This window comes from Phalacrocorax carbo, chromosome 11 (genome assembly GCF_963921805.1).
Source record: "Phalacrocorax carbo chromosome 11, bPhaCar2.1, whole genome shotgun sequence".
Taxonomy (NCBI): Eukaryota; Metazoa; Chordata; class Aves; order Suliformes; family Phalacrocoracidae; genus Phalacrocorax; species Phalacrocorax carbo.
The window spans coordinates 10,405,080-10,423,817 of NC_087523.1; the positions used below are offsets into that span (position 1 = coordinate 10,405,080).

At 38.5% G+C, this 18,738-nt stretch overlaps 1 protein-coding gene across 11 annotated transcripts in view; it reads left to right on the top strand.

Moving 5' to 3' along the window:
• The window catches only part of KLHL13 (kelch like family member 13), a 91,467-nt gene that overhangs the window by 55,390 nt on the left and 17,339 nt on the right, over window positions 1–18,738 (top strand). For all 11 annotated transcript variants that reach the window (XM_064462998.1, XM_064462988.1, XM_064462992.1 and 8 more), the window contains 3 exons: window positions 7,892–8,033; window positions 10,784–10,916; window positions 11,166–11,362. In XM_064462998.1, coding sequence (XP_064319068.1) covers window positions 7,892–8,033; window positions 10,784–10,916; window positions 11,166–11,362 — 472 coding nt within the window. The remainder of the gene's footprint in view (window positions 1–7,891; window positions 8,034–10,783; window positions 10,917–11,165; window positions 11,363–18,738) is intronic.

The window sequence follows — 18,738 nt, forward strand, 5'->3', positions numbered from 1 at the left end:
AGGCTTGACTTTTACCCACTAGTCTCCAAAACTTTTACTTCTAGAGCAGGTTAAATGGGTTACCCTGAGCCTGACTCTGGTTGAACAAGGTTCGGTGTGCCTGTCCTTCGGGTCTGTGGTGGTGGTGTTCCCCTTGTGGCCTCGCTGCCTTTGGTGATTGTGCTTGCAGAGCTGCTTGGGCTACATTGCTGCAGTACTTAATTTCCCCTTAAAGTTGTCATTTCAATGAGCATCTCATGCTGTAACAGTGTCCAAACAGCAGTTAAAATTGGAGAGCTACCTGCCTCTGCTTGCTGTCCATCAGCATGTGTCCAGAAATGATCATTGTCCTTCTCTGCTGATTTTGGAAGTTTGGAAGCCCTGTATCCTCTTGTGCTGCTGCCCTTGGCCAGAGCCTTGTGAAAGTAAGATGCAACTTCTCACTGGTTTCTTCTGCTGTATAGAGCTTGGTTTTCTGTTCTCCTTTTACAGAATACCCTTAGTTAAGAGTAAAGGTAGAAAATGGGTATAGGAACATCTATTTGTTTTCAATTTAAGAAACAGTAAGCTTTATTTTATGCATTTTTCCTGGAGTGGAGATTTAGAAGAGTTCAGTATCAAGTTAGCAGAACATTTAAACGTTTGTTTAGTTTTACTGTTGTCCTCCTAATCTATAAACAAGGTCAGGTGTAAAAAGTGAGATATGCAAATATAAACATCAGAGCATTGCCCAGGGTGAACATTATTCTACACTAGCTGCTGTAGCTACTTTTGAAAATTGTACCCACAGTAGTTAATATGCAGTAGTAATTCACTCGAGGTAAAGTCTTGCAGACTTCTGGTTTTGGTGGCCCCTTTCAAGTAAACAGCTTTAAAATGGCATTTTTATGAAATGCAGTAACCTAATAAACAGAAAGTGTTTCTAGTTACATTATCAGCCTCTAGTCCATCTATAAAATTACACTCTTTAAACTACTCAGTAAAAACAATGATATCTGAAGCTGATGGCGTGGGACTAGTGGTCATAATAGGGGAAAAAAGCCATGACTGGTACTCTTGATTCGTACTCCTCATGCTCTGTGTGTGTCACAGGTCATTTCAGTCCTGCCTTCCAGCACTGTTCTTGTGATCATCCTACTTTCAGACCTTTAGCAGCAGCCTGTGTCAGTACCTGTATGCATCCAAAGCAAGAACTGAAGTTTGCTGAACATGGTGGCTGGCCTGTTAAGAGAGGAGTTAACTTGCTCTGACAACCTCTCAGAACAAACATGACCTTTTGTCTTTGTTTTCTCTTCTAGCTGGAGTCATGTATCTATTTTCAAATGTAAACTTGCATTTCCTATAGAAACTTTTGCTGTATTTTTGTAAGAAGAAACTATTAACCAATTACAAAACTGGCTAGTTTTACTGGGTGACTGATTCCACAAAGGAATTAAGTTAGGAACTCCTGTTAAGACTTAGTAAAAAAAGATTAGATGTTATTTTTAGGAGAGGACAAGTATAAAACTAACTTCTTCACCAGAATAAAGGATTTCCTGAAATTGTATGGGTAGCAGATACAGGATGGAAGAAATGTGAAATACTGTGATTGTGTAATTTGTTAATCTACATTACATTAATATTTTAATTCCCTAATAGAATCATTATGAGGTTTTCTTTCATACAGTGCTGCCATATCAGTTATGCTTATTGAGCTCCTAGGTGGCCATATAATTTGGGGAATTCCTAAATTCATTACTCAGGAAGCTGGAACATCTGTTCATAATGGGAAGACAGTAAGATAGTCAATACTTAAATTATTTTTTGGCAGACTAAGCATACTAAAATACTTTTTGGCAGATTATGCATACGAAGTAAAGAATTACTCTATATCTAACAGTAAATGTAGTATTTCCCTGGCTTTTCCATTAATAGGTTCATTAGCAAAATACATGCATAGCTGCATGTATGGGATAGCCCTGTAACATACCAGATTTTTTTGATGGATCATAAAATAGTAAAGCTTTGTCTTAAAATAAAAGTATCTTAATATGAAATTGAAAACTGGTTCTTTGCTGATAAATACCAGAGCACTGGCACATGCCAGGAGTGATTGCTGAAGATGCTATTCACCAGTGACCAGAACACTTGCAGTCATGGTTCATTGGGCAGTAATTTGACATAGAAAATAAGGTTATAATCCTTTCAAAAACAAGCTATTGAGCTTCACCAAATTAAGAATTCGCTGTCTGGCCAATATGGCTTTGGCAAGCTTTTGCTGAGTTACGTAAAGCCTGTGGTCTTAAATAAATCAGAGAACATGCACTCTAAAATACCTGTAGCTGTAGGCTGATCTCCTTACTTTGTTTTCAAAGTCTGTGCACTATGCTTTGCAATTTCAAACAGATCAATGGTTTACTGATGTAAAATGAACAAATCCCCAATAATAATCATAGTTGCCATGTTTCTGTTGCATCAGAATCGGAATGAGTTTAATTTCTCAAGAAAACATCATAACAGAACATTGTTTTATTTCATTTCTGCCACCGGGCACTATACAAAATGGCAATGCTGTATTTTGAATATTTTAATCTACAGTAAAACTTGTCTTCGTTTACACAGATCCCAGCTTTCATGGGTCACCTGGATGCCTCTGAGCTGTTTTAATGGGTTAATATTTGCTATATGCTTCAGAAAGCAGTTTGCCTCTGTGAATCATGTCGTAACTCCAGCCAGTCCAAAGATACTTGTCAGTATTTGCTGGAAAGTTCCAGTACATAAGGCATATTTTGAAGGAAGGTACAAATCACAATTATGCTAGAGGTGTGGGCATCTATGTCAGCAAGCTTTCAGTTAAGGAGTGGGTGAATAAAGTTCAAGTTCTGGGTCTGACCACAGGGTCGCGTATCCTCTCCGCGGTCACAGGCTTAGTAGCTCTTCTGCTGTATATGTATCTCTGTTTCAACCTTTAAAGTCAGTGCACCGCTTCCATAATTCACAGCATTTGATCTAGAGAGGTTGCACACAGTTGGGAGCAGTAATGGGCAGAAGTCCTGTAAGTGCTTTGGTCAGTCTGTGCGTTTTCAAATTGCATCTTTAGTAGTACTCTGAAGTACTAAGCTCCCTAATGTTTGTGCTAGTCTAGGCATTTACTCGTGCCACTTCTCTGTGTGCAGGTTCTAGCAGTTGAACCTAGAAACTCATGAAGACCCATTGAGACTATTTTCACCTTTCAGTTGTCTTTTCACTAAGAGAAGTCAGCTGTTCTTGTTGTTACTCCACTATATTTTGTCCTGTGTTGTGACAAGATCTAGGGAGTGATACACCTGACCAGTACTTACAAGCCACTGAACTTGTATCTTCCAAATCAATGAAACATTAAATAGTGCTACTGAATTGTTCCATTTGAACTTCATTTTCTCCACTAGGGTGGTGCTTCATTATGATTCTCCTTTGCCCGTGCTGTGAAAAAGAAAATCCCAGAAACACAAACCCAAAAAGTCAGTGTAGCTGCTTCACATTAGCTTAGCAAGACTCTTCAACTGTTTTAGTATTTTTTTTCATAGATCAACATTTGGCTTATGGTCTTCTTTCTAGTTCTAAAGCAACTGCTAATTTTACACATTGTCAAAGAGGGTGTTCAGGTACCTTTTAGTAGATGAACAAGATTAAAAGCAATATCTTTAGAGAGAAAATAAGTGGAAGTGAATCCGGTGGGCATTCATCTACAGAAAGAAAACTTATTTTAACATCTTTTCTTAATGGTAAAAAGCAAAGCTGTCTTCCTTCAAAACTGTCAGCAAATTAGGAAATTAAGATATATAATTAATATACATAAACGTACATTCCACATTTCATCACTACAAAAATACCAGCTGAAAGTACTTGGATTAATTCGGAGTCACGAGAAAAGCACATTTGGTTACAGTAGCTAGGAAAAAAACCATGCTGTACTTGAAAGAATCAACATAAGGTTAGAAGGAAAAATGAGTGACAGCTTATTCTGTGATAGCAACTAATTAACCCGTGGTGCCTTCCTCTGCACTGTGAGCCACTGCTTCCCAGAGGTTGCAGAAAGATTCAGGCAGCTCCTCTGCCTTGCTATTGCGATGCCCGTATTCATTTCAGTTAAGAACGAGGGAACGGTGGAGTGTAATACCATAATGTTCAACCCCTCCAGACCAAGTGTGTGCATTGAAAATAGTGTTAATATCCAACTTTGAGCAACTTGTGAATTATCACTGCATGTTGTTGTAGTTTTAGGTGTCTCCTCCAACTTTTTTTTAACGCTGGTTAAAAATGCTGCTGCTGCACTTCTTGTTTAATGATTTCTATTGATCAGAACAATGGAATTAGAAAATGAGTTAGCTTGCTGCTTTGGTGGTATGCTTAATTGCGATATACTGTACTTACAATAAAGTAAAAAAATCAATATGTTCACATTAATTAGTATCTAATTATTTATAGTGCTTAGCAGACCTATGTTAATGAATGTAAATAATGCCTTTGGCAAGTGTCCAAACAAGACAGATATACTTAGTTTTTGTTGGGAATTTGGTTGGGTATAAAGTGCGTTACCAGTCTGTGCTGGGTGTGAATGCCAGGTTGTTTCTGAATATTCACTTTACAGCCTCCTAAACAGAAGTTGTTCTGAATGGTTTAAAATTTCTGTGCAGGGCAGTTTGAAATTACTCTCACTGTAGATGATAGAGTGCCCGAGTTTTGCTGTTTCTTTGTGTGTTGGTATCAACACAGTGAGTAAGTGCTGTTGCATTTTCACTTTGTCTTACAAAGCCTGGTTTCTCTTGTTGCATGAAGATAAGTGTTGAAACTGGTACAAAGCCAGGGACAAACTCATAATTTCTGGTTGCTCCGGGAGTGCTCTTTTCCTCTCGGTGAATGTCACAAGGCTGGGATTCAGGGGATCAGTGCGCTGTTGCCAGGTGTTATTGCTGACTTGCATTGTAACTTCTGCCAAAACCAGCTCCTGAATGTCACTTTCTGCATGACGGGAGAGGTACGCTGCCTGCCCGCACTGTTAAAGCTGTAGGTAAAAAAGGTGGTGTATTTGGGGGGTGAACCAAAAAACCCCAAACCAACAAACGCCCCACACTCCCCGAAACCCCACAAAGAAATCCCCTCATAACAAAACCAAATTTAAAAAAAATAATAATTGCGTAGTTCTTAAGATATAAAACAAAAACCGGTATAGGAAAAATATAATTTGGTTATCTTTTAAGTTTATCCTCATGGACTCATACGCAGCCAAGTTAATGTTTGAGACTAGAACGGCAAGATTTATTTTCTGGTGGATTTTTATAGTGTGGAAATTTGCAATTTTAATGTCTAATTCGCATATGCAGGTCCCTGTATATACATATTAGCAAATGCGGGAGAGAAATAACGAAAATCTTTTCTGCAGAAAAGCATCAAGCTGCGGAGCTTATATGTGTGATATAGATATTAGACAGCTGTCCGTTATGTATTGAAAAATTAGGTAGGGGAAAAAACTGCTCATAGCCACACCTGGCATATTGAACGCATACTTCTAAGTATTGCAAGTATTTTGAAATATATTGTGTCCTCTCTGTTGGCTGTGCAGTCGTAACAAGGTGTCACCTGCTATAGAGGACCTCTCAGGACAAAGCTGGGAAGCTGTATATGATGTGGCCTGTTCAGAAGAAAGCTTCCGTTATCACTGCCATTCTCGGAATAAATGAATCATGTCAAGGTCTTTGCCTTCATTTGTAAAACTTACGAAGTACTCTGGATGCCGGGAAATAAAGTAACATGGTGTATGTGGCAAACATGGTAAAAAGTCCCCTGCGAACAGCCAAGGAAGGTCGTTTACTTGTACATTTATTTTCCTAATGACTTCAACTGATGCGTATATCTTCTGTTTTCTTCTGAGTTTAGAAAAAGTCTTTTAAAAGCTGCTTCAAATAATGGCTATCTGACCTGAGAGTTCAGGAAGATCTTTCAAGAGCAGATACAGTCAGATTCATGCTAATTGGATCTGTGGTTCCTTCCCACCCATGCGTACAAGTCTCCCCACATTATTTTATATTTCTTTTTAAAGACAGTACAAATTTAGAGACTGGGTGTCCTTTGAAATTATGCTAGCCTCTTTCCTTGATGTGATTGTATTAATACTAAACGAAACAAACAAAAACCACATCATGTGCCTGCCCTGCCCCAACCCCAAAACATTGTAGAACAAAGTGAATAAAAATATTTGGGTTATGAGCTAGCAACTGCTCTGCTGCTGTGTTACAATGTTGGGTGCCAAAGACAGTTTGGAGAGCACTTTTCTAAGGTACACCCTGTAAGACTTTAATTTACTCTCTGGATATGCTTTATAAAATAGAAGTAATTCTGTTTCAGTAATGACAGTTCTGGCATGATGCACTATATCCACATTTACTAATTTTTTTCAGATGTCCGAGTATTGGGTTGCTACAGGTCAAAGCTATTTAAATGTACCCTTGTTCCTACAATCTGTTATGATGTCTGTGTGCATAAAACCTCACTGTTTCAAACCCATGTACACTGTTGAATGGGAATTTGTTGTGAATATGTTTTCATATCTGACCTTCTGTACTCATGGGTTTGAACAAGGCACTACAGTGCTCTCAGGGTTATGTGTGAGTTTCAGAAAGTGCTCTACATAGTTCACGTACCCAAAGAAGGTGGGGGTAAATACTTTTTTTAAAAAAAGAAGCAACTTCTTCTGGGAAAAAAATTTTGTTACAATTATTTTTAATCTGAAAATTCCAAATATGTCCTTACACAGTGATCAGTCAAAACTGGGGGGGGGGAGGAGAGAGAGAAATTTACCCATATTCTTGTCATTTAAAGTAATTTCTGAAACTAGCTCGGAGGCCAATGTTTTAACCTGCACCTTTAAAATTTGGAAAACTTTTTGTATCTGAGATTTGTAGCAATTATGTCAAACTGCTATGAATATTTTTTGAAACACGGTGTCTTTATTAATAATGAAGATGCTGTCATCTGTGGATTAACAGCTTGTGTTTGCTAATAAATATTGTGTCTATATGCATTATATTGCTATGCATGCTAATAGGTCGTACATTAGATCATGGAAATTACAGGAACTAGTTATTGTTAATATTTCTGGAGATGAAATTTATTTACATTTTATAGCAATCACAGGTTAGGGTAGTTAGAATCTCATATGCATATCTCTTTATGTAAACCTAATTTACATCTTAAGATTAAAATGGAAGGCTAATAATAGTGCAGTAATTCTTTAACAGTTCTACCTAAAATTAGCCCTTCCTATCTAGATTTGGACAGTAATTGCTTGGAATCAAGAACATAAGTATTGGCTGCACACTAACAAACCTTAAATTAAAATTATGAAGTGGTGGCCTGCAGTAGCAAAATACTGGATATCATGTCCTAAAGGAGTTCTTCTAGTTGTGTGTTTCTAAAGGTAGCTTAAAGTTCCAGCTTGAAATTCCACTATGTATATTTACTATTATTATGTTCATACTTGAGCAAGATAATGCAAGCTGTAAGAATGAAATTACTGAACTTCAATATTGCACTTAGTGTTTCAATCTTTTAGCTTTCCTTGGTGATCTGCAAGCATCCTACAATGCTGGGAGCACACGTAGAAATAAAATAGCGTGCAAGTGTCTTAATCAGGGAGGTGGTTGTGGAAGGAAAAGGAAAAATTTATTAGCAGAAAACTAAGTTTTTAAAGTTACGCTGTTTTAGAGACTGTAAATGCTTCACTTTCTTAGATTAGCTGAAGGGGACCACTAAGGACCAATTCTGTTGCCTGCTTGTTTTTGACCTATAGCCTCTATGCTGTTACATTTCATCCCGAAGACTGTGGTTTTAATGCTCAAGAGCACTGAATGAAAATGAGTTTGGTCTTAAGGTTTCTTTGTTCTAATCTTCTTAGATCTCTGGTGGAAGAGGAGGATCCTCATATGAAAGTATCTCTTGGTAGCAGCGATATGGGCATCTCTGCCCATCTACAGTCTTCTAAGACAGGGACTACGAGATTTTTCACCAGCAATACTCACAGTTCTGTGGTATTACAGGTAACTAAATGTTCTTGTGTCAGTATTGATGTGTACTGAGAATTTTGGCTGCTCTAAACAATGCCTCCACGTAATAGACTCTATCAGACTAGTAATTCCTAAAAAAACTCAAAAAAATGCATGTTAGTGTGCTGTGCTGACAATGCCCGCAGCAAACATGGCTTGTAAACTCCTTTCCTGTGAACTTTTGAAATCTGCCTTTTAGTAACAGCTTGGAAAAAAAACCCTGGCCTTCTCCTTAGGTTATATCCCTGTCCGCTCTGAATTTCTAAGCGGTAATATTGTTTCAACTCTGAAGTGACAGCTGTATCAAAGTAGTTCACTTGAATATAATAATGTAATTATGTTGGGCAAACACTTGTACCATCTCCTGTGTGAAAGCTGCCTTAGGGATGTGAATGAGGAGAGCTCTGTGCTCCTCCTTCATGTCCCGAAGATGGCAGAGCCCTGCCAGGTTTGGTGTAATGCCCTATGCTGGGTCTGGGTGCGTGGCACGACCATATGGTAGAACAGGGAGAGAAAATATAACAAAAGGCTCATGGGTAGAGATAAGAGCAGGAAGATCACTTGGAAATTACTGCCACGGGCAAAGCAGGCTCAACTTGGGGAAATTAGTTTAATTTGTTGCCAGTCAAATCAGAGCAGGATAATGGGGAACAAAACCTAAATCTTAACACTCACCCCCCCACCCCCCCACCCCCCTTCTTCCGGGGCTTGACTTCACTCCCGATGTCTCTGCCTCCTCCCCCCGTGTGGTGCAGGGGACGGGGAATGGGGGTTGCGGTCAGATCATCGCATGTTGTCTCTGCTGGTCATTCTTCCTCACAGGGAGGACCCCTCACACTCTCCCCCTGCTCCAGCATGGGGTCCCTCCCACGGGAGACAGCCCTCCATGAACTTCTCCAATGTGAGTCCTTCCCACGGGCTGCAGCTCTTCATCATCTGCTCCAGCGTGGGTCCTTTCCACAGGGCGCAGCCCTTCAGGAATGGGCTGCTCCAGCGTGGGTCCCCTGCGGGGTCACAAGTCCTGCCAGGAGCCTGCTCCAACGTGGGCTTCCCATGGGGTCACAGCAGGCATCTGCCTGCTCTGGCGTGGGGTTCTCCATGGGCTGCAGGTGGGTATCTGCTCCACCGCTAACCTCCCTGGGCTGCAGGGGGACAGCCTGCCTCACCATGGTCTTCACCATGGGCTGCAGGGGAATCTGTGCTCTGGTGCCCCCTCCTTCACTGGCCTTGGTGTCTGCAGGGTTCTTCCTTTCACATATTCTCACTCCTCTCTTCACTGCTGTTGTTCTGCAGCAGTTTTTTCCCCTTCTTAAATACGTTATCTCAGAAGTGCTACCACCATCGCTGGTGGGCTTGGCCTTGGCCAGCAGTGGGTCCATCCTGGAGGCGGCTGGCACTGGCTCTGTTGGACATGGGGGAAGCTTCTAGCAGCTTCTCACAGAAGCCAGCCCTGTCACCCCCCCGCTACCAAAACCTTGCCACGCAAACCTCATACAGCTGCCTAAATAGATTGCCTAAGTTCTGGGACAAAAATAGGACCTTTTTTCTTTAAAAAAAAATTCAGAGAAGCTAGTGAGTCTTCTGTTTTAGTTTCTACAGCTCGGGTGTCTGCGCATAGCTCTCCCTTGTTCGAACTCTAGGCAAAGTGTTCAGAGCTTACGTCCTCTTCATTCAATTTTTTTCTTCAAAATTTGAGCAAATGGAGAGCTGGTAGTTGTAAAGCCTTGTTTGTAGGAACTACAGGCAAGTCGTTTGAATCATTGAAATACATTAGTTTTCTATAATTCTGTGTTTGGCTTCTGATTTATTGGAGCTAATACTAATTTTTCATTTTTATGCTGTTCTTTTCTGTGCCACAAATTTGAATGTATATTTCTACTTATCTTTGCAGTTTAAAAAAATACAGCCTTGCTTTAAGATATCTTAAATTTTATACAGTGTGGGCTGATGCCAAGATTTGTCTAACTGTTAAATCTATAAAGAAAATATTTACATTCCTGTTAGTACTAGAAAACATCAGACACACCCAGTTGAAGGAAATTGTTTTGTTTGAGCTTCTGTTCTGCAGTGTGTGGAGGTGGTGAGTATTCCACCTGTCTTCCAGTATCCCCAACTGGGCATATTTTCAGAGGAAAATCTTACCCTAGGATGCTGATATGATAAAAAAGGAATTCAACTACATTTAGCCATTGTAAATAATTCAGAAAAGATCAGATATATAATGTGAGCTTATTTTGGAGTTTTTACTATGTAAACTTTGGTAATAAATTTGATAGAACCAGGTGACGGCTTTCCTTTCAGGCCCCAGTATTTTTCAGCCTGTTAGGCTGCAAAGCACTTAGGCTGGTGTGGAACCAAAATATATCTGGAGTGCATATGTGTCCAGAACAGGTCGGTCCAAAAAAGATATCAGTCCCTACTTGAAAAGTTGCTGGAGTGCAGGTTTACAGAACAAACTCCTTCTTTTAAATAACTTAATTACCGGAATAAAGCTACTTTCTAAGGCCCAGTGTACTTTACATCCTTCAGCTATTTCTGGAAGATAATAATTATCCTGCTTGTTTTCCAATGAATAATTATCCTTGAATATATTAGAGATAATGGTTGCAAGATGATTTCTTAGTGACTTTTTGGAACTACAGTATATCTGTACATAATAGTAAGTATTTACGTAAGGGAAACGAAAGAGATTCCTACTCTCCTCCCAAATCAAGTGGATGCTTTGCATTATGCTCTTCTTGCAGGGTTTTGACCAACTGCGAGTGGAAGGTTTGCTTTGTGATGTGACGCTAGTTCCAGGAGATGGTGACGAAGTGTTTCCTGTTCACAGAGCGATGATGGCTTCTGCGAGTGATTACTTCAAGGCTATGTTCACAGGTGGTGTTTTTGTTGAAATAATGCATCCTGCTATCTCCAAAGTGCCATCGTTTGGACACTCGGGCGCATGTGCAGTGTTGCGTGTGAATCGGCCCAGGACTGCAAACAACTCTATGTAGTTGTACTCTCTCTGCTGTTGCATATGGGTTTTTAAATTTAACTTTATATTTTAATTTTGTATAAGTCTTTTTGAAATTATTTCAACCCTATCAAAATGATCATATAAACATACCTATGTGTCTTTTTCAGGAGGAATGAAGGAACAGGATTTAATGTGCATTAAGCTTCATGGTGTGAACAAAATAGGCCTAAAGAAGATCATTGATTTCATTTATACTGCAAAACTTTCCCTTAACATGGACAACCTTCAGGACACTCTGGAAGCTGCCAGTTTTTTGCAGATTTTACCTGTTTTGGACTTCTGTAAAGTGTTTCTTATCTCTGGGGTAAGTCTACCTACTTGTTTCATGTTTACAATGATTAAGGCCTCAGTTTGGTTGGGTTTTTTGTTGTTGTTGTTGTTTTGTTTTTTTTCGAAATAAAACGACGACTATGTAATAGTCAAAGTTAAGTCTAAACCCTGCCATTATTCATAATTTGGATTTGCAGAGAACAAGTTTGCTGTGTAGTTTTTTGAGTCTCTTTTCTTCTGAATATTGCGTACAGTGTGAGTTTGATATGAATGTTATACCACATTAAAATTCTTCTAATTCCTAAGCATATTGCAGTGATGATGGCAGCAATGATGATCATAGTTCCCAGATTCCTTACTGGATTTCTAGTTTATACCCTCACAGTCTATATCCTTCCATAAGAAAGCTACTTAAACTAGAAAAAAAAAAGAGTAGTGAGCTGCTCTTGCCCTTTGTGTCTTGAAACCTTTTTGTTTTGAGGAATGAAGCCCACAGTTTCAGTGATCATCACAGAGACCACTACATCTTCTTTGTAAACCAGTGAACTTGGTCACAGTCCTTTAGAATAATATATCCTCTAAAGGGATTATTAACAGGGACCTTGCAGAAATGTTGGTTACATGAAAAAGTACCTACAAGGATTTTTATGTTGATTGCTGTATTTTGCTAGAACTAAAAAAGGCCTTGAATGCCTACTGGGAAATATTTTTTCACAATTGCCAAAATAATTGCTTTTGTAAGCAGGGGACAGCCCCCAAAGTAGCAAACCTCTCCTCTTCTATAATAACAGTTAGTTAAAAGACTAATACGTACACAGCTTGTAGCACGGTTGCTTTTGTGCAATTGGAACAAATAGAGCTTGCCCTCTAAAGCAGTACCCTGTAGTTCCAATGCAATGTAGTCAGTCTATTTATGATTTAGAGTTGCCCTGCTGATTTTTATTTATTATAGAGATGAAAATCTCAGGTCCTGAACCCACTCTGGGGGGAGGGGGAACTTTGATAACAACCTTTGTTCCCCTCCTCCTTCCCTTCCTCTTTCAGAGTTGGTGTCCTGTTTTGTTTTGAGACACTGCTTCGGAGAAGAATGCTGTGCGCCCTTCAGGTTGAATGTCAAACAGTTTTGCAGTTTTCTCTGTATTAAAAACCAACTTGTGTTCTTGCAAAAGCAAGAGAGGCATTAAGGATTCAGCTTGTTAAGTGGTAACTGGCTTCTCCTCTTGTCAGCTTTTTCCTGGGTTCTGTCTTCATGGGTGGGAAAAGGCATGTAAGGAAAGAGATGTGACATGCAAACACTGCATTTATCTGGCTCCAACCTCTTGTTGAAAGCATTGAATTTATACGTTGTACTTTTTAATCTTGTTATTTATTAAGCGTAGCTGATATACACATGTTGGGTTGTTTTGCAGAGGTTTTATTTTTTAAACATCCTTTACTACTTAAATCTTAGGTATCAGAGGTTTCGGGGTCTCACTGCGTGACTGCACTCATTCTGGTGTTACAGTGAACTTGCTGCGTGCATTTTGCATGCTTCAGTTATGTTCACTTTATTCTTAAAACAAGGCAGTCTCAGAATATGGGTGCAGTTATCTGTTAAGTTAGTACTTAAACATGTTATATAAGGAATGCCAATATGTGATGCTTCAATACCTTTCCTAGTTCTTGTCCTGCTGTCTTGCATTACTATAACTGCGAACAGTAAGGAGCACCTACTTTGTGGGGCTGCAGAATGAGCAAGATGCAAGAGCTACGCTGTCAAAGCAGTTCTGCCCAGAGAGACACTGGCATTATTTCTAATGTTTCCTGGATGTTTCCTGACGTTAATGTTAATTGCTTATATACCTCACTAGAAATCTCACTTTAGCTGTAGCAGGGAAACCAGTATGTTCTACATGAGTTATGATATTATTTGGAATTCATCTTTCTGATAGTCTGTAATAAGAAATAAAGAAGCAGGTATTTCCATTGCTCCTCAGAGCACAGGCTCAGAAATGTGACCTCCCTAATGAAGGCATGTACTAGGATTTATGTAAGCAAGAGGACTCTAGGCTGCTAATAACAGCAGTCTGTTTCGTAAGGAAAGTGTTAGAGGCATTTAGGCTCTATAATGCTACTTTAAAAGCTACTTGCTTTTAGTTTTGGCACATTTTGTAATTGGCCAGTTTTCTGAGAATGTTGTGATAATGTGCCATTAATTTTAATACTCCTAAATCCTACACTACCTCTTTTGTATTGCTCAGGTTTTTTACCTTCCAAAATGATGCAGTCTGCCTCTCCAGGGTTGGCGTTGCTATAAATGCCAATTTGGAATAAAGTCTTGCTGTTCTTTTGAATTGGGGATTTGGAGCGGCCTCCCTTTGATGGGAGGTGAGCCCCAGGGACACCGTGTTGCCCTTTCCCATTTCTGCGCAGGGCAGCTGCTTGTTTATTTTGCTTTCCTATGGAAAGAGCTTCTTTTATCTTAAATCATGTTATTTGGAATAATTTTTTTCGTTGTTTGAAATGCTTGTTTTCTGGAGGTTCTTTCACTTACAATGTTGACTCAGTCACTGCTTTGGTTCAAGTGAAAAATGTCTTGTTTGATACCATTTTTCAAAAGGGCTGAGGTTCAGAATCAGGAAGACTTTAGTTGTTCTCTTAATATTCTTGATTATCTGTTCTTAAATGTTTTTCTCTATATTGATGTCTAAGGGAACGTCATCTCATTCTTTGTATAACTGTAGAGAGAGTACAAAACTAAAGTTTGGCTGTTAGCCTAGGTATGTTCTCAGCGTCCTTGCATAAAGAATTCTTGAATGAACTTTCTTTGGAATTTGAACAGGAACAAGAACTGGTGAACAAATGTGGTGGTTTTTTTTCCTTTTTTAATTACCACATCTTAGCTTTACAGTGGTTTTGCTCCATTCTTGAAGTAGCATTTCTGTAATTTAAGTCAGTTCTCTGAGAAAGTCTTGAGCTTATTTCTACTGAAATGAGCTGAGAGCAGCATCTGAGAGCTGATGTAACCATTCCCAGACAAGTACTTAATTGTCTTTAAATTATCTAGGGAGTCTATTGTTAGAAAGGTTATAGAAGTCAGTTTATGTAAAGCATAATGTAAATGTGTTATTTCATAAAAGGGTATTGGAAATATTTACAAAGAAAAATATAAGCTTAAGGTAGCAGTTCAATTTGTGTAAAAAATACTGAGGCACTCAATGGTACATGTTGTAGCTGACTTGTAAACGTCCTTTTACTTGTTCTTCATCATTTACACCCCTCCTGTCAAGTAGCTCATTGCTCTGATAATCTTTGCTCTGCAGCCGAACAGACTCCCAGAGAAACATTGGAATACTTCCTAAGATGTTTTCAGTCTGTCTTTTAGTATTGTTTTTAAATATTTATAGGTGTACGGTAGACTAGGACTACTCTCAGGTTCACATCTAAATGAGCAATAATGTAATTAAAATTAATAAAAATGCCATGGAAATGTTTTCAGAGTAGTGAGTGCTGGAGAACACACAATGCTTTTGCAAAAGTAGCAGCAGTGTACAAAATGGAGAAAGAGGAGAAACCAATCCGAGTAAATTACAGCACTCGCGAAAATGACAGTGTAATGGGGAAGGGGGTGTTACACTGTAATTAAAGAAAATATTCCAAAACACTGAAAATTAATGTCTTGGCTCTACCTTTCCTATAAGCTGCATAAGAATTTTATTCCTCCTATAATTCTGTGCTTTAGGTTTTTGTAACAACTAGAAGAGTGTCAAATATTGAGCTCTCAATATCTGGAAGTCTGTCTTGTCACAAGAACTTGGTTAACTGAGGATGGAGCAAGATGGTCTCAGTTTTGTGGGAGTGTGGGATCTAATGCCAGGGCCAGCCCTGCCAGCTACCAGAAACCCACCTTTTCTAACATGGGGGTACGATTGATTCTGTTTTCCAAGCTGTTCAAATTTTCTGTGCTTTTATTTCTGGACTTCTATATATGGGAACCCACAGGAAAACTGGCCATTTCATGGGAGCTTAAACTCTTTCAAACCTGGACCCTTTGAAACATCATGTTAAGTACTTCAGTGTCGAAAGGCATTGAAACTAGTTAGATGCCGAAATATTTTGTGGTATTGGGCTTAAGGACTTGATTTTCTGTGCATGTTATTTTTCCTCAGTTGTTTTCCAGGGTTGTTATACTTGCAGTCATTTTGCTCCGTGCCTAGTTTTGTAGTATTTTACCTTGGGTGGTTGCTTCAAAATTTCAAAGAATTAAATCAACTGCTTTCTTGAGAAAGTACTTTAGCTTTTGCATTTGGTTTTTCAGGCTGTAATAACATTGTGCTGTGCTTGACCTTCATGTGTTTTTTTTAAAAGCTTTTTAGGATGTTCTGGAACCTTTCCTTTGCTCTGTAATGAGCAATTACAACAAATAATGTGAATGAGCAGCTCTGCACCATAGTCAAAGACCAAGTAAAATAGTGTTAATCTAAAATTCTTGACTTTTTATGAAGTTGCTTAGCTGTTTGTCCAGTTATGGCTTTTAGCTGGTTCTTCATGAGTATCTTGACTAGTTCCTGGATTCACTGTACAATCAGTCTTATACTTTTGTCTGATATTTCCATTCTTCCCGTTCACTTCAGTGGGATTTTCAGAAGTAGCTGTTGCTTCTGTTGATGAGCTCCTGACTGACTAACTTGCACAGAGAACAGTTTCCACACCTCTCATAAGTACCATAGCATAAGTAAAACTCTTGGGGTTTTTTGTGTTTTTTTGGTGTTTTTTTTTATCAACACTTGAGTAACTTAAGTATTTAAGCAGTATTCTTGTGGTTAATGCTGTCCAACTACGAATATTTAAGTAGAAGTAACTATTGCATTTCATTCTGTTGAAGGATTACTTTTTGGCTCAGGAGTTAACAGCCTCTAGAGTATATATTTTTTTATGGCTGTGAAATCTTTGCAATATAATTTAGCCTCATACATTGATTGTTATCTTAGAGCATGGTAAAACTGGTAATAGTACTTTTGCCAAGGAAAGTAACCTTTAAGAAAATATTTAATGTGGTACCCTGACTTGAGGTGAGTGGTGGAATTTGTTACTAAGCCAAACACACTGCACAATTTCCTGAGCATAATGTGGAGTACTTGCAATCATAGCACGAAGTAAAACCCTGAGTACAGTACAATTCCAGTGGATTAATTAAGGCAGTATAAGGTAAGTTTTCCAAGAATTAGGGGGTGACTAGAAACTGATGTCATGTACATCAGTCATTAACAGTGTGTGATGTGCCTACAAATTTCTCAACTCTGAGTGTTCCGGGAATATATTCCATTGCATAGATCTACAGTGTAACATGGCCAGCATGCGTCCAGTTGATGTATCATCATAACCACTTGATAGCTGCCATGCGTTCTGCAGTAGGTCAAAACGTTTCATTGCAACCTGAACACCATGTACCGATGGTACATAACCTGTACGTTTTTTGCTTTGATCTTCTGAATTCGAGTATGCCTTTTCTGTATGCAATAATATCTTCCTGTCTGCTTACCTTGATATGGAGAAATTGCTGCACCTCTGTAGTTTGATGCCAGTAAATGTATTCCAAAGTAGTTTTTAAATGCAGTAACTTTGTAGCAAGAGTTAGGATTTGTGGCATACACTGTCAGCTGTTTCTTAAAGGTTGATTTGTCCATTGCTTTATTTTTATTATATGGCTTGGAAGAAATTTTAGAAGAAAGAATGTCCTGTTTTATTTACTTAATTTAAGATACACTGTTACTTCCATTATGCAATTCATTTATGTACATAAAAAATCCTAAAAGGAAATGTTCAGAAATTACTTTGATACTGACTCTCAAAAACAGTCAAAAGAAGGAAGAATGTTTAAGGATCAGAGAATGTTTCATAAGCCATTGCTAGCTGATGTGATTATATTTTGATATAAACAATGTAGTCTGTCTTGTAATAGAAAAATAATTTGAAGGTATATATTGCACAGATATTTTTTTATAATAGAACCCCTGACAGTGCCTCATGTTCGTATTCTAGATAGGACCTGATTACAGGATTAGTGTTCCTGGAGATGGAGAGTGAGATTTGGAACCTTTGACTGGATAAAGGCGTTTCAGGATGTGTGAATGAAGACTTCTGATGACTGCAGATCTTAACTCTAGGGCAAGTTAGATCAGTTTCTAATGAATTAAAAGAAATCTATTACCATACTCAGACTTTTGGCTTCTCTAGTATAAAAGGGCAATGATCAGACTGAGTTATACCGTATTAAAAACTTATCTCTGTCATGACCAGAAGATCATCTGAAGGTTTTTGAATTCTTAGGCTGCAATCAGGTCATAGTCCTCAATCTTTATAACGTTTTAAAAATAATGATGAATTTCAGAAGTTTAAATTCTTTTGGTGTTACAAATATAATGAGAATCACAAAGTTGTGGAGTTGTCAACATTGAGGAGGACTGACATGGACAGAGACTAGAAAGCATGTGTAAATGAAGCTTGGGTTAGAATAAGGATTGAATGTAAAAAAGCTGCATTTCTCAGCAAGAAGTGCCTGAAAATTGATTTGCTTTGCATATGTACGGCAGAGTTTGCTGAACTGAATTGGCTGGGTTCACTGGAGTCCCACTTTAACCCTATGTCCTGACCCTCCCATCCTCCTTCCTCCCTCTGCCTTGGGTCCCAAGTGACCTCAAATTTAGGAGCCAACGGTGTGAGAAAGGTAAATCCAGCAGCAGTGCAAAAGGTGGGGTTACCAAGATACAGTCGCTCAAGCGTTGAATGAAATTATGTATGATCCATACTGCGAAAGCATTTCATGTGCTGGGTATTTCTAGGGGAAATCCTCCTAAATTAATTTTTTTTTAAAAAAAGTGTATGCATTAAAAAAATCTCTACTTTTGTCTTTTTGACAATGACATGTATTTAATTTTGAACATATTGCTTAAGAGCACCACCTTGATTTACTAAAGATGAAATTTTGTTTATTTTGAGGGGAAGAATTCATGGGATTGAGCACTGTAAGTTGTTTGATATATGTGGCATTGATGAGGTAGCTGTGCCATTCTCTTTGGCTGCATTATGACAATACAATTTCAATAATGTTAGGAAATGTCTAATGGCAACACCTATTTCTGTAACCTTGGGCTGATCACCTCTCCCTCAACTGTGTTTTCTACGTTTCTTTCTTACAAAGATGTTTGCAGAGCTTTTCAAAGATGAAGTGCTGTATAATTGCTATGTATCATCATTGTATAAGGTATTTGACATAATTAATATATGCCATCTGCTTGTTACTTATCTCATTCCTTTCTTCAAAATAAGGAATACATTGGGTCTCCCCTTGCAGTCATGAATATATACATAGCGTTGAATATTTATTTGCTCATGTGTAAATCACCTTGAGCATTGCGAAATGATGAAAAA